This window comes from Ovis canadensis, chromosome 26 (assembly GCF_042477335.2).
Source record: "Ovis canadensis isolate MfBH-ARS-UI-01 breed Bighorn chromosome 26, ARS-UI_OviCan_v2, whole genome shotgun sequence".
NCBI lineage: Eukaryota > Metazoa > Chordata > Mammalia > Artiodactyla > Bovidae > Ovis > Ovis canadensis.
Genome location: NC_091270.1, coordinates 24,032,565 through 24,047,823, shown reverse-complemented (window position 1 = coordinate 24,047,823; position 15,259 = coordinate 24,032,565). Strand labels below are relative to the sequence as shown.

Below are 15,259 nucleotides of genomic sequence, written 5' to 3'. Positions count from 1 at the left end.
TTTTGGAGAGTGTTGACTCTTTTCTAAGGTGATTGATTTCATTGGATTCAAATTGCAAATTCTCCTGGGCGGTAGATAAAATCTCGTTCAGTTGGTGTATCTTTAGCTGCCCTATACATGAATGTTGTTCAGGGGTCATTCAAGGTCACGGGGAGTTTAAACACAGAACTTAGGGCTCCTCATCTCAAACTGTCTTCTGAAATTCCCCCTTCTCAGGAGTTGTGGTTGCCCAGACTGCCTGCTGGCTCTTCAAGACAGAAAGATAGTGGGTTGAAACTGACTTTGTCCCACTCTCAGGATAAAAACTGTTTACTTCCAGCTGGTCTCTTCCTCCAAATTCCACAGCCTTCTAGAAGCTGTCTGCATTTGTTCATTCTCCAGATGGTTTTTTCCAGAATCTAGAGCTGGGTTCAGTTGGAGCTTACTCCTCAATGGAAGCAGAAACCTCCCTGAGATTTTGATGGGAAATTTCTTTAAAACCCAAAATTAAGTTTGGAAGACTGACCTTTTAAACATCCATCCTTTTCAATCAAGATGCTGCCTTGTCTAGACACGTTTCTTTGATGTGTCAGTAAAATTTTCTTCATATAAATCTTGCACATTTTTTAGTAGATAATCTCTAAATTTATTATTTTATTTGCCTATATTTCCTTGTAATTAATTTGCTGATTTTGGGGACTAGAATTTATGGAATCCTGGTTTGCAATAGGCCTTTCCACTTGTTGTTGTACAATCAACACGTAGTTACTTTCTGAATGCACACCCTGTGTACTTCACATCAGTCATTAACACCATCAATGGCCCAACTGAGCTCTAAAATTACCCTGTTGAGCAATTAAGATCACTGATCTTAGGTTGGTTCTGTGTCTCTTCAGTGTAAAATTTCAAGCACATGGTGATGAAATATGCTCTTTCCTTGTTGGTAATTTTATATGCTGTTAACTTCCAGAGTGCTGCAGGGACTATTTGGTTTCAGAAGGGGCATGAGGGTCCAGCCATCTTCCATGCTATCCTTTAAAATAGATTGAACCAGCTCTGAATGGAATTTTCCATAAACATGCAGAAATGCATTGAGATTAATATTTTTCTTTTCTTTTGGGAAATAATTATACCTAAACTAAATTTTTTAATAAGAGGGGAGTTAAAACTAGAAATTAAAAAAATAATAGCACATTAAGCTTTTGAAATGAACTTAAGCAATTAATTAACAGGCATTAAATCATGAGCAGAAAAGTTTAAACCAACTTTTCTTTTAAAGATATACAGATGACTTTTCTTAAATGTTACTTTTATATTCTGAATCCCCATAGCTTTTCACAAAAATGTGTTTGAAGTAATACATGTGTTCAGCATGTCTCTAGCATCTTGAGGAACTTGATGTTTGTTGAATAGAATAAAAAGAAAGAAAATATTTTCTATAAAGAAGATTCCATTTCTTACATTTCACTTAGGAAAACAAGAAGTTCCTTTAATCATATATTATGAACAGTGGTGATACATGAGAAATTATTCACAGACAGAATACCGCATTATTTTATTGAACTGCACACTCCTCTCCTGAAAGAAAAAAAAAAATTACTGCTTCCCTGAATAAGTTAAAACAGACCAAGAGCATATTAAAAATACTTTATTGTCATAACTAAATAGGTTAAATATACATTATAAATGGAATATATTATATATTTGATGAAACATATAGCATCCATCAAGCAAAAAAGAAATATACACAGCCATTGAATGGAAAGATGACACACTTAAATGAACAGCTCTCAAATACTAGAAACTTAGCATCCTGGAATAATGTTTATTCCTGGCCCATTTTGTGCCCACTGGAAAAAATTGCACTGTTTTTCCTTCCCAAGAGGGCACACAAAAAAATTCTTTCCATTATTCGGTCCAATCTTCAACACTGTTCTCATGATGGAGCGTTTGCCATGGCTGCAGAATGGGAAGGACAAATCTGCCCACTGGAGAGAAACAGATGGTAAAGTTTAGACGGAGGTAGACTGATTAGATGTATCTGATTAGTACCTTGTTGTTTCCACTCCTTTTCCTATTAACCTGACATTGTAAGATACATGTAAGTCATTAGTTATTGCCCTTTAAAAGCCTTATATCCTATAAGTAGCTTCTCTAACAAATTTGCCTGAACCACACGAGAAGTTGTCATAATTCCAAGTCTCCTTCTTCCAAAGGCTTACTTACAGAAGTTCCTTCACTTTATTGAAAATCTCACTGTAAAGTAAATCAGCAATGTTCCTGCTATAGATCTGTTTCAGTTAAAGCTATTAAGATCAAAGATTTGTTATGACTTTAATACTAAACTTTCTTACTCTCTTAGGAAAAGAATCCCATACAGAATTACCCAGACTAATTACTACCAGATTCCACTGTATTATTCTTATCCTTATTAATTTTGGCCTCAAGAGGCCTTTAGCAAGAAGGCTGTGATTAATATTGTTAATAATATTTTCTCCAGTAAGTCTATACAAGCTTCTAGGGGAGATGTGTACGTTGAGTCAGATGGAGTCACATCTCGGACAGGGGCTAGGCTCTGAAATCATGATCACATCTTCCCTGGGGAATTCCTTAGGAAGACACCACATTGAAGACAGATATCTTCTCTCTCAGTAAGCCCAACCAGCAAACTTCTGCTCCAGCACCGAAACAGATTCATCTTTTCTTTTTCCAGTCTTTCATCAGATAAAGCAGTTGGGGAGAACATGTATCTTTAAACCTTAAGATGACAGTCAGCAGCGTGAGGCTCACAATGAGGAAGGAAGCAAGACTGACCTGAAGGACCCAGGTTCCTGTCTTCTGTCTCATTGTCATTTGGAGGGACAAACTCAGACTGAAAGACTGGGGAATCACCTACATCTAAACTGTTACTGTGTCATCACTTTTTTGCCTAAGCCTGTGTAGTAGGATTCGCCAAGCTTATTGTAAACCCAGAGCGTGTAAACTAGTTTCCCAGGTACCTTTACTCAGTGCATAAACCAAAGGTCTGGATATCACTCTGTGCCGGGAGCCAGCACGGGAGATCCCACCCATGACAAAGTCATGCAGAGAGACCTGACGGGCAAGACGAGTCAGGTCTCAAGGGGTCCTCTGCCTGAGTATCTACCCGGAAACCAAAATCTGTTTACTGTCTGCTATACTATACTCTTCTGACATTACAGGGGGCTATCCCCGACCACCTTTCTCTGGAAAAAGTTAACTTAGAGCTCCAACTGGTCTCCTGCATATGAAAGGAATGTTTCACCTCAAACTCCTTTGATGGCTCTCTAACTTGCCTGACAGGTTTAACTACACTTGTGATTGTTTACAGCCCCCCAACCGAGAGAGGCACGAAGCTTAAAGCATCTTAAAGCGATAAAGCCCTTTGCTAAAAAGCTAAAAATTATATTGGTGATGGGTTTCACTGTTGAGTCAATGACTGCTGCCAGACCTTCATCATCTTCATTTTTTAGGCACCTGAAGGATATTAATCAATGTAATTGGGATATAGAAAAAGGAATATAGTAGTTTTGATGTTAGCAACACTAGACTTTTGAGTTAGTAAATTTTCTCTTTGTTATAAATCACTGTACTCCTCTTTCTTTGTTATAAATCATTGTGTCCTTGCTATGTAAGAATGTAACCTTAATTAGTGCTTTCTGAGAGTGGCACCAGACTTTGGGAAGAACAACACTATTAAGGCAAATAAGTTTTCTGGTTGACAGAACCTTATCGGAAAAGGGCTGTAAAATGCTAATAGGCCTTTTGGCCAGAAGTTGATGTAAATCACCTAAGACTTGTGTACACAGCTAGGTATCCAGAGAGAAAGCCTGGTCTCGATAAGAGTCAGGGCTGCTGATGCTGCATAATTTTATAGTATCCATTGATCTCTATGTACAACCAAAAGTATAAAAAGCTTTCCTGAACAATAAAGGATGGACCAGTTTCTCAGACCAGCTTCTTGAACTGGTTTCTTGGAAATCTGGCTCCCCCTGTGTCGACTCTCTCTCCCTCCCTCTTCTTTTCAGGCTGAATTCCCATCTGGAGTGTGAGGCTCACCATGTCTACTTACTTGCCCTGGCTTCTAAGACCCACGCGAGAGGGAGCCCAACGCGGGGCACCCTCCACTATTCAAGCGGGCGCCGGTGGCCTACATAGATGGTGCAAACCTCTTGTCTCGAAGTTTTATTAGCTCTCCGCGTAAAGCAAGTTATTCAGCTTCTTTTCTCCACTAAATTTTCCTACTACACTACTTTTTCCTAATCTCTTTATATTTCTAAATAAATAAGTTTTTCCTTGCCTACTCTGTCTCCCCTTCGAATTACCCTGGATCCACTGGGGCTGGACCCCAGCAACTCTGAAGTCAGGAAAAGCAAATATCTATCTTGGATTATCAGTCCCTGGTAAGTGACTTGGTTACTTTTCTTTCTGTAAACCAAGGGACACTTCTACCTGTACTGGTGGCTACAAATATACTCTAATAATGGAACAGCTGTCATTGAATTAATTTTTCTTTTCGGGATGAACACCTTCAAATTTTAACAACACCAGTACAGCTTTTATATTTAAAGATAAAACCATAAATGGATAGATATTTGCTACATTTTAGTGGCCTAAGTATTCAATGACACAATCATTAAGCTTGATGAATCATACACGTACTTCAAAAAATCCACACTGTGCTTCTCTTGGTAGAGGGCAAGCATAGAAGTGCCTGCCCTTGTTTTCTCCACTCTTCCTCACCACTCGGAGAGCGCAGGGGCGGCCGTGTTTACTGCAGCGGGGACTGCCGGCATTTAACAAACGAGGACCATCTGTCATATTGCTTTGAAGTTCACTGTAATGACAAGTTACAAAATAACTGCAGCACAACAGGGCTAAAAGGGATCATTCACATCACCTCACCTCCACATTAGAATCCTTCCTGTACAGAGAAATGGTGCCAAAAAGGGACCGTGGTCAACTTCACATAATTACGCACACTCCTGCTGCTGCTGCTGCTAAGTCGCTTCAGTCCTGTCCGACTCTGTGTGACCCCATAGACGGCAGCCCGCCAGGCTCCCCCGTCCCTGGGATTCTCCAGGCAAGAACACTGGAGTGGGTTGCCATTTCCTTCTCCAATGCATGAAAGTGAAGTCACTCAGCCATGTCCGACTCTTAGGTCATTCTAATTCTTGGTTTTCCCAGGTAATTCTAATTTACTTCCAAAGGTACCTATTTATGCAAATTTAACTTAAATTAGACATGTAATTCAAATTTCTCAAGAATAAAAACAGCTGACTTGCACATCCAATCTTCTTAGTTTTCATTTGTGACATTTGGTTATTTTCTTATCCAACATGACTGGGTGGCCACTTTTATTTCCCCTAAAATATTCTCAAGTCCAACAGCTCCCTGACCCCAAAATGAGCAAGAGTCACAATCTTCTCTAATTATTTTCTCATGGGTAGCAGACTGTCATCAATGGCTCTGACAAGGCCAAAGAGATCACTCTTTCTACTGCCCACTCTAAAGATAATTTTCTATGCTTTGCTTTGATCAAGGCTACATAGTAGTTGCAATCATATTTCAGCAGGCTGCCGCCAGAGCAGAAAGGTGTATTCTGTAAAGCTAGCAAGGAAGCTTTATTCTTCCTCATGATTAGATCAAGAGCGGCTGGAGGTTATCCCTGTATACAGTGTATAAAGGTCAGAAGCTGGCCTTCCACTGTATGTGGAATTTTCTCTTCAAAAAGGAGCTTCATGATTTAATTTTTATACTTTGCATATTTTTAATAATGCCTTTATAATAGTCTTTTTAATAAACCAATTGAAGAGAAAAAGAGCCCTTATTAAAAACAGAAGCCCTTCCCCTAATAGCCCAATTTTAAATTTTTAAATGATAAAGTTCTTCCTTTCTTTTGTTAATTTCTGAAGAACAAAATACCATTCTCAAGTGATTTTTTAAAGAATACTTATAAATCCTAAACTATATGCTTTACATAATATCTATAATATCTTTCCTATAATATCTCAAGGCATCATATCTCATCAAAATGTTCAGAGTGTGAGATATTTTTTCTAGTTTCAATTGAGATATAATTGACATACAAGGGATCTTTTATTTGTGATGAAGTTGGTCTACACTTGTTTATAAAAGACATTTAACTATATTGCTTTAAATGGACTCAAACACCCTGAGGGTAGTTTCTGAAGCTGTTTGTGCAGCCGCGTCTATGAGATGAAAGCAGCTGTGGGCATTGTGAAGAAACTGTTATTATTAAATATTCCTCAGCAGGTATTTTGTTGGTAGCACTTTCAGTGTGGGGGATGGTGGCTTATTATTTAGAATCACAGGGAACACTAACCAGAAATAAATAAGGTGAAGGGCAAAACACTTCTCTTTTCCATCTCCTTTGGTTTCATCAGTGCCTCCAAAAGAATAAATATTAAAATGTTAACTCAAGAGAAGCTAAACATTTAGATAGTTGTAGAAAAGTTGAGTGATTTCAAAATCAAAGCAAGAGGGCAGTAAATAATGCTTACAAAAAATTTAGAGGAGGAGAAAATAAAGTTAAAAATCTTAAGAGAAGGAAATAAACTGATGCTTTCTTTTAAAAAGTACACATATGCAAACATAATTTTATTATTTGGAAGGCTGGGGTTAACAATCAAACATTTTTGAACCCACTTGCTTCAACCTAGAAATCTCCAGCTTCACAAATCCAGGGAGAGGTTTAGATTCCCTTATTAGTAAAGCTATTTTGGAGAGGAGCATGGTGGAAGATAGGATCAAGGTAGGAAGGAAAGACTCCAGTGTCTCTTGTAAGTTCCTCATTTCTGTCTTCCATTCCCTTTCTTCCTTAGTACAATGATAAATTAAAAAACACCATATGCTATCTTATCCTGGCCCTCTGAGTATGGCCCATTGACCAGAAGCTTCAGGATTACCGGGCAGCTCCTCAGAATCATCTGCCTCTACGCCAGATGGCTGGCAGAATCAGAACCCCAGAGACTGAATATGCACACAGTACGTGTCAGAGTACCGAGCTACTGTGACCAAGAACACACAGGCTCCAAAGACACAACACAAATCTTCATTTCATGATAATAAACATTACCCAGAATAATTAAATGTTCTGATTAACTGAGGACATTCTGGTTCCTCTTTGTTTCCATCATTACTTTAAAAACTCTCAATAATGTAGCAAAGTGTTTTCTTGGGTAAACAGCATATAGAATAGTTTTAACTTATTTTGATAACTAGAACTGTTATCCTAAATATTAATATTGGATTGCAAATGGTCAGTGGAAGAGGGCATGGCAACCCACCCCAAAAACAGAGGAACCTGGAGAGCTACAGTCCATGTGGTCACAACACAACTCTACGACTAAGCACGGCATAAATGGTCAATATAATAGATCGGGGTTGGTGAATTTTTTCAGAAGGGACATATGTTTAGGCTCATGGTTTTTTTGGTTTCTGTTGCAAAATATTCAAGTCTGCTGTTTTATCATGAAAAGTAGCCAGAGAGAATATGTAAACCAACTAGAAATGGGACTGTCTCCGTAAAACTTTACTTATTAAAACTGGGGGTGGGCTGTCTTTAGCGCTGCTCACTGTAGTTTGCTGAGGTAAAAGTTATTAGAATCAAGAGTAATGCTTATAATGCACAATAGGTTCTCAATAAATACTTAATAATAAACACTGAACATGTTCAATAAGCATTGTTCAAATAATATTAAATAGATCAGACAAAAGCTATTATCAAGAAGGAGGACATTACCAAGCACAGGTTTTTAATTTTAAAGTGGGGATTTTTTTCAATGACCAATTTATCATGATTTAACTTACTATACAGATCAGGTGATTATAATAAAAATATTATCTAATTTTTTAAAATTAATCAGTCTCACTGAATTTATATTTTGTAGTTCAGTAGTATTTCAAGGATCACAGCAAACAAACAAACAGAGGTTAAATGACTCATCCTGGATGGTCCCAGGTGGCTCTGACATTCCTGGGGACTGAAAACCCTAAAAGGTGACCTAGGAGCATGTACAAGGTGTCAGTGCTTCACTGGTGATTAGAGGTAGAATTTGGCAACCCTGATGGCAGCAGACTGATTTTATCTCATTTCTCTGATCTACATGAGCCTTTGTATCAGCTAAGGAAAAAATTCAACCTAAAACACATGTATGATTTCTTTGAAGTGGTATCACTGTGTTTTGCTCTGTATTTACAATAATTGGGTCAAAGACTTAAAACTGTCTAACAGTCATTCTTAACTGCTTAAAAATTGGTTCAACTATCTAATTTATAATCCAGTAGCTGGATTCAATTCAAATCTGTCTAAAGACCAATCTGAAAATATGCCCTGTCAACATAGCATGTATCATGTGGTGATGAGATCAGTAATTAAGAGAACAAAAGGCAAATTAATTACCATATAATTATTAAAGAAAAAATGAACTGGCTATCACTTCTCTGAGTGGACCACCTGCTTTAATCTTATTATGTTGTGAGCTTCTGCTCAGCATCTTGTCCATGAGATGAACACTATAGCTGTCAGACAAGGAGAAAAATGAAATAAATGACAGTAATTTGCAATTTATTCCTTGTAAAGTAGCTGGGTGCAGAAGGGCTGCTGGGTGAATGTATTTCATCACTTGACATTTATTCTGCTAGTTGATCTTGATTGATTTTAGAGTCGCATTCCTGGGGTTCTTACATTCAACACACTCGCATGCAGCAGTGTTTCTAAGTAATGCTGTGTGCGTGTGATTAATCATATGACCCTATTACTAATGGCTTATGAAGAAATCATTTAAATTTAAGGTTACATTAATGTTTTTTAAATCCCTAATTCATTAGTTAAATTGTCTGAGATTTTCTACAAAGCACTAAGGAAATAAAAATATGCCAAGATACTTCATCTGAGTACAAAAACAGCCACAATATTTTTAAACAATCACATCTGCTTCTTTCCACTTATGGGACACAACAAAAAAAGGCTGTTCAAAAACGATATTCTTTCAGGAAAGCCTCCCAACTCGGGCCCTCTTAACTAGCTCCTTCATGAACTTTCATCATGAAACGCTAATTAGCGTTAAGTGAAGAGAGGGTATACTGATCGAGTAGTTAAAAGTCTCCCCTCCATAACTTAACTCAAATGTCTCTATTTTATGAGTATTACAGACAAAAGTCAAACAAGTTATACTAAGTGATTAGGAAGAACAACAAAAAATTAGCCAAGAATAATTAATCAAGATAAACTGATGATAAATTTAGAACTAGTATGGGGAACTTGAGATTAAAGCATCTACTGACCAAAAATCATCTCAGAATTCTGTTATGAAATAAGTTACAAGAATTCCCAGAGGTTACTCTAGGTGTGTGCACAGGTGGTCCTTCGCCTCACTACCCAGAAGAATAATCTTTCCATCAGCAAAGACATAGCTCATCAGAGGAGAGGGTGGAAACCAGAATCCCTCCTGAGATTACTTCAGAGCCCACCCACAGCAGCTCTTCCCCTGCTCATCTCCCACTGGCAAGAAGACCCACCTTCACTTCATTTAAAATTCTTCACTTCATGTAAAGATGCTGGATACACAATGTCTGCTTTCTGAAGGAAAAGAAAATTGCGGAGAGAAGTCTCTCCCTGATGGAGATATGGTCATCAGGAGCCCCAGACAAAATATTAAATACGGCTGGAGAAGAACATTAGGAAGAGCTGCCAATAATCATTAAGGAACAAGGATGACACTGTTTACTAAAGTCACTGTATCTTTGGTGACAGCAATTGGTGTCTTCTCCTGAATGTATAGCTGCTGCTGCTGCTGTCACTTCAGTCGTGTCCAACTCTGTGTGACCCCAGAGACGGCAGCCCACCAGGCTCCCCCATCCTTGGGATTCTCCAGGCAAGAACACTGGAATTGGTTGCCATTTCCTTCTCCAATGCATGAAAGTGAAAAGTCAAAGTGAAGTCGCTCAGTCGTGTATGACTCTTCGCGACCCCATGGACTGCAGCCTACCAGGCCGCCCATGGGATTTTTCCAGGCAAGAGTATTGGAGTGGGGTGCCATTGCCTTCTCCTAGTAGTCTCTTAAAAACATATGTGGTCTGGTAGTATTCATTAACTGAAATGACAACCTTTTAATTTCATATCCAAAAGTAGTACACATGCTCTTCAAGCCTTTTTGGTTGAAACAATGCCTGCCACTCTCCTTGGCTGTTTGAAATACAGTCACTTTCTTTAGCAGAAATGTCACTAAAAATGTCTCAGATCCCTTTCCTTCAGAACAGAGGACATTTACTAAATGAACAGTTTCCCTGTTAGAAGAACTACCTTTCATTGGAAGAAAAGTTAAAAAAAATAAAACAGAACACTGGTAACAGTGGAGACTGATAACCAGTATGACTGGGGGGGGGGGGGTTTAATTATTTATATTCATAATTTCCAATATTTCCAAACATTCTGTATTAAGCATGTATATAAGTTGTCAGAAAAACCAAAACCAAGTTTTCTACGGATGGAGGAAATTCTGTTTTTCATTCCCTTCCCTTCTGTAGTATTATAAGCTAGAGGAAGAAAGGGATGCAAATTCTTGAATACTGTACAAGTCTTTCTGGGTTTGATTTACATTTCCAAGATCAATCAGCCTTCCTTAGCAATGGATGATTCTTCTTCATCCTTAAAACTTAATGCAAATACCTTAAAGACCAAGGTGAGAAGCATCATACCTGTTAGAAAATCCAGGGTTGCAACTTTTAAGATTCGGTGATGAGTAGTGGGTTGTTTTTAATTTTTTATGTGCTGGACTAAATAATTTATCCTGAGAGTAGACTATAGGTGATGTATTTATTTTGTCAGACGGTTGACTTCTATAGTTTGTTCTCTCCTTGGAGGTGGTCAGTGTATCACTACCACACATGTTAGGAGGAGGGCTTGGAAACTCCCCATCTGGTATATGATTGTGGCTTTCTTCTCTTTCCAAAGCACTGTATTTATTGCTGAAATCTGTCAAAACAAGAGTTGTAGTTCCAAATGCAGTTTTCCTGTTGATCTTCACTTTTGCCTTTGGTTTTCCAAAGCTATTACAAGGGTATTTCACTAAGTTGTTAAGGACAGTAGGATTTCCTTCATTCCTGAATACTGAATCTGGAAAAAGAGACAAGTAATTCTATAGTATTCCTTTAAATACACTGACTATTTGAAACATCTTTTCATCTGATTAAAACATTCAGTTCATTTATTACAGTGACTTAATGTATATAACTAATAATACAAAGTTAGCTTGAGGAATCCAGAATTAGCCACCTTCTGATTAGGAAATAAAGTATTACATGAAGTGCAAAATTTCAACAACTTCCAGGGACTCAGAGGTGGGTTTAATAAAGATTTATGTTTATTATGCTTTATATTGTGTTTTAGCATTTAAAGGTTATTGAGCTATCAATTTTGCAATTGTCAGACCAAATATTAATGCAGTGTAGTTAAGAGGGGACATCCCACAAAGCTTTAGATCAGCAGTTAGAGCCTGTATCTAGATCATCAGGAATGTGTCTGTGAATGACAAGACCAAGTAAAAGGCTTATTACAAAAAAGTAAAGATGAATTACAAAGATTTACATTTATTAAATATGTTTCAAGAAAGCATCTTAGAATCTGTACTGTAATTTATTCTAAATTGCTCTTGAGATATATATGCCTTTCATATTCAGAAAAAATAAGAAAATAATTAAGATGTGTAAACGCATTTCAGAATGTCGAAATAAATGTGGAAATCTAAGGCTGTGATTTTCTGAGGGCTCTCTGTTGAATGATACTGAAGAAGGGAGGGCCAGAAATAGGAGACACAGTTCCTTCTGCTCCCAGTGAAGCTGTGTAAGGGGTGATGCCTGCCTCTCTGGCCCAGAGAACAAAACACAATATGACAGCTCACACAATGTGGGGTCCAAAAGTCAAGAACGGACTTTCTCCTCTCTAATTGAAGAAAGAAAGAACACTTTGAGAACACAATAGAAGCCACATCAATGAGATGGTTCTTAATCACAGGTTTCCTCTGAGGTTTTACATTCTCTGAACGCATGAAATTGTGAGCTATGAAGAGTTATTTTGAAGGATTTGAATGAAATCAGTACAATTGTCTGGGTAAAGATTTTAATAACAAGGGGTAGGAGGGATAAAGAAAGAGGAATAAATTCAGCATTTTTCTATTCCACCTGCAAAGATATTCTTACAGAAATCCTCCCTTTCAAATTATGAACCACTTGGACTGAATAACAAACTCAAAAGTTGCTGAAATCTGCATAAAACAACGCTTTATTGAATAATTCATTAGAAACAGAGAACAGATGTGATCATCTCAGTTTTTTGAGATACAAAGGCACACACCATGTCTTCCCTCCCTGTTTAAAAACAAAAAAAAGCGCTCAACAGAATATTAGCATGGTTTACACGCAAAGGCTGGCAATTCTTTTAAACCTTTCAGAAAGAAGGCATTTTAGTTAGTTGTGAAATATCAAAATGGAACAAGATATATACTTGACTTTGTATAATTTATTCTCTTTGAAATGGCAGGAACTCAGAATCAAAATTCAGTCTTACCTGCAGGCCTTGAATTCAGGCAAGCATCACATGTCTTAGAAGATGGCTTATTTATTAGAGTACAGACCTCACATGTCCACTGCTCTTCAGATTTCTGGGCCACACAGTCTATAAGATGACCCTCTCTGCTAGAAGGCCAACTGACTGTGGTGTTTCTAACTGGCAGCATGCTAGAAGAGAATGTGTCCTGAAGTTAATCATTAACACTTTTATTATGGCCTTGTTCTTATACATTCTGAGTACCCCAGAAACAATTACAGAACCACTAATACCCAAATGCTACATATTTACTATTGGTTAGAAGTTCTATGTCTCAGAATGTTTTCACTTGGGTCCTGAAGATTGCTGTTAAAGACAGAACTAACAAAAGTCTTATAGTCGAAGAGCTGTGTATGTGTGCTTTTAAACCAACTAAAAGCAGTTGACCTAACCACTAGGGAACATTTCTGAACTAATTTTTAAAGTAAGTGGGACTCTTCATGAAGCAAAACTATCTTTATTCAACCAAATTAGGGAGGAAAAAAGTTATGTAGAAATTAAAGCAATGACCGTTAAGATGAGAAAAGCTTCCCATTTACTTTGTGTGCTTCCGGAATTTCTCAACATCTACTCAGCACTGTGGCAATTAGTTGAGCTACAATCTACTATGATGAGAAAGATATCTATACTCAACGTTATTTCCCTTCATGTAAAACTCTCTCATGTTGATATCTAACTAATAGATTAGTAAGCAAACAGCAAAACCAACCCTAATTTTTGGCACAGACGTAAACTATGATTCTCTACCCTGAACTCCTAATTGACTCTGTATTGTTAAAGGAAGTGCCTTTCTAAGCTCTGATATAGTCCTGCTCTGTAGCACATTTCTGAGTCTACAGAGCACATCACATGGCTTAGCAACCAAGGCAGTGTCATGGATTCCTTTCATATGTCCAAACATTAATACTGAAAAAAAACTCTTCCCGTAAAGGCTTTCTACCTTACATTTCAGAACATGACTTCTTTGACTTTCAAAGGTAGTCTTGTCTTCTGTAATGTTTTGCTCCCTACATATAATTATAACAGGTTTTAAATTCAGACTTGTCTGGTAAAATCATAAATAGCATAAGAAAATCTGAAAGTAAGACACATATCAATACGGTTCTTTTAGCTTTACTTACCTTGACTTTTAATGCTATTCAATATTTCTTATCCCTCTAAATCAACTATAGTTTAATAAATTAAAAAAAAAATTTCTTATTCCTATGCAATACCAGACCTTCTAAAGAATTTACTTGACCTAATCCTTGCCCTCTACTGACTTACTATGAGAGGCAGCAGCATCATGCATTTATTCATAATTAAGTAAAGCACAAAAAATTTAAATAACCTTCAGATTTTTAATGTGCTCCAACTTTTCACCATTTTCATTTTCTATCCTACAAATTTACCATAAGAGGATATTTATTGTTACATACAGAAGCTTTGGAAGCATTTTCTCCTAACTGCTCCATGTCTTAACAATCTAGTAATAAATTATTTTCAGTCTCCAGTTGGACAGTTCACCAGAATTTCAACCTTAACATGTCTGCAGTAGGCTGAATAACGACCTCCAAAAGATTATCAGAGTGATCTCTTAATCCAAACACAAGTATCGTTAAGAGAGAGTGAGGCAGAGAGAGATTTGATACATGCAGAAGGGAAAGGCAGAGACTGGGATCATGTAGCCACAAGCGAAGGATATTAGAATGACCAGAAGCTGGAAAAGGCAAGGAGTGGATTCCCCGCTAGAGTTGCTGGGCTAGGGGTGCACAGCCTGCCCACACTGTGACTCTGGCCCAGTGAGAATAACGCTGAACTGCTAGCATGCAGAACCATGAGAGAATAAACTGCTGCTGCTTAAGCTATCTGGTTGCTGGTAACCTGTTACAGCGGCCACAGGAAGCTTGTCCAGATAAAAGTCCGGATGCCTGCCCCCAATCCGCAATCCTGCTGGTTTGTCACATCTCGGTAAATGGCATCACCATGCACTCAGCTGATGAGGCAAGAAACCTGGGAGCTGTCTGTAACACTTTTTCCTCATACCCAGTCTGTCAACACATCCTGTAGGCCCTGCTGCAGAGGCAAATCTGCCAGACACTCAGCAAGCTTCCGTGGCTTGCTGTGTGGTCCTCTGTGGAGGGGTAGGGGAAGGTAGAGGATGGAAGCAGTCATTCCAGCAGCACCAGGTGGAGGGCGCTGTCCATGGTGTCAGGCCTGGGGTTCTCTCTGGGCAAGGCCCACATGCTGCCAGCACCACCGTGCACCTGCTCGGTGCCCAGGGACCACATGCCCTGGTGATGTCAGGGAGCAGGTGGACTGTCTCAAATGTCCAATTCAAGAGATGCCACTCCATTCCTAGCTTAGGGGATGTCATGACCAGGGCCCCGAGTCCATTCAAACATGCACCATCCACCAGCGACCCAGGAACAGGCTGGTAGAGGGAAAGCTGAGGGAGACCTAAGAGCTGGTGGTCCTCAGAGAAAGGACTGAGCAGCAGCACCATGTAATTAGTCAGAGAGTCACTATTCTATTTTCTCTGTGCTATCCCAGCACTTGATGTATTGCAGACCCTAATAAAGTCAACAGCAGAAAAAATGAAAAAGTGAGAAAGAAATTATAAAGACTCCAGTAAAGTCAAAGAATAATGCAGTT

The 15,259-nt window shown here is 38.3% G+C and overlaps 1 protein-coding gene across 1 annotated transcript in view; it reads right to left on the bottom strand.

Annotated features, from left to right (window-relative positions):
* Window positions 1–1,082: 1,082 nt before the first annotated feature.
* Window positions 1,083–15,259, bottom strand: part of NEIL3 (nei like DNA glycosylase 3) — a 46,184-nt gene continuing 32,007 nt past the window's right edge. Inside the window, exons 7-10 of the mRNA XM_069573057.1 lie at window positions 12,587–12,756; window positions 10,720–11,137; window positions 4,660–4,834; window positions 1,083–1,967 (exon numbers count right to left, since the gene is read on the bottom strand). Coding sequence (XP_069429158.1) covers window positions 1,785–1,967; window positions 4,660–4,834; window positions 10,720–11,137; window positions 12,587–12,756 — 946 coding nt within the window. The 3' untranslated portion in view covers window positions 1,083–1,784. The remainder of the gene's footprint in view (window positions 1,968–4,659; window positions 4,835–10,719; window positions 11,138–12,586; window positions 12,757–15,259) is intronic.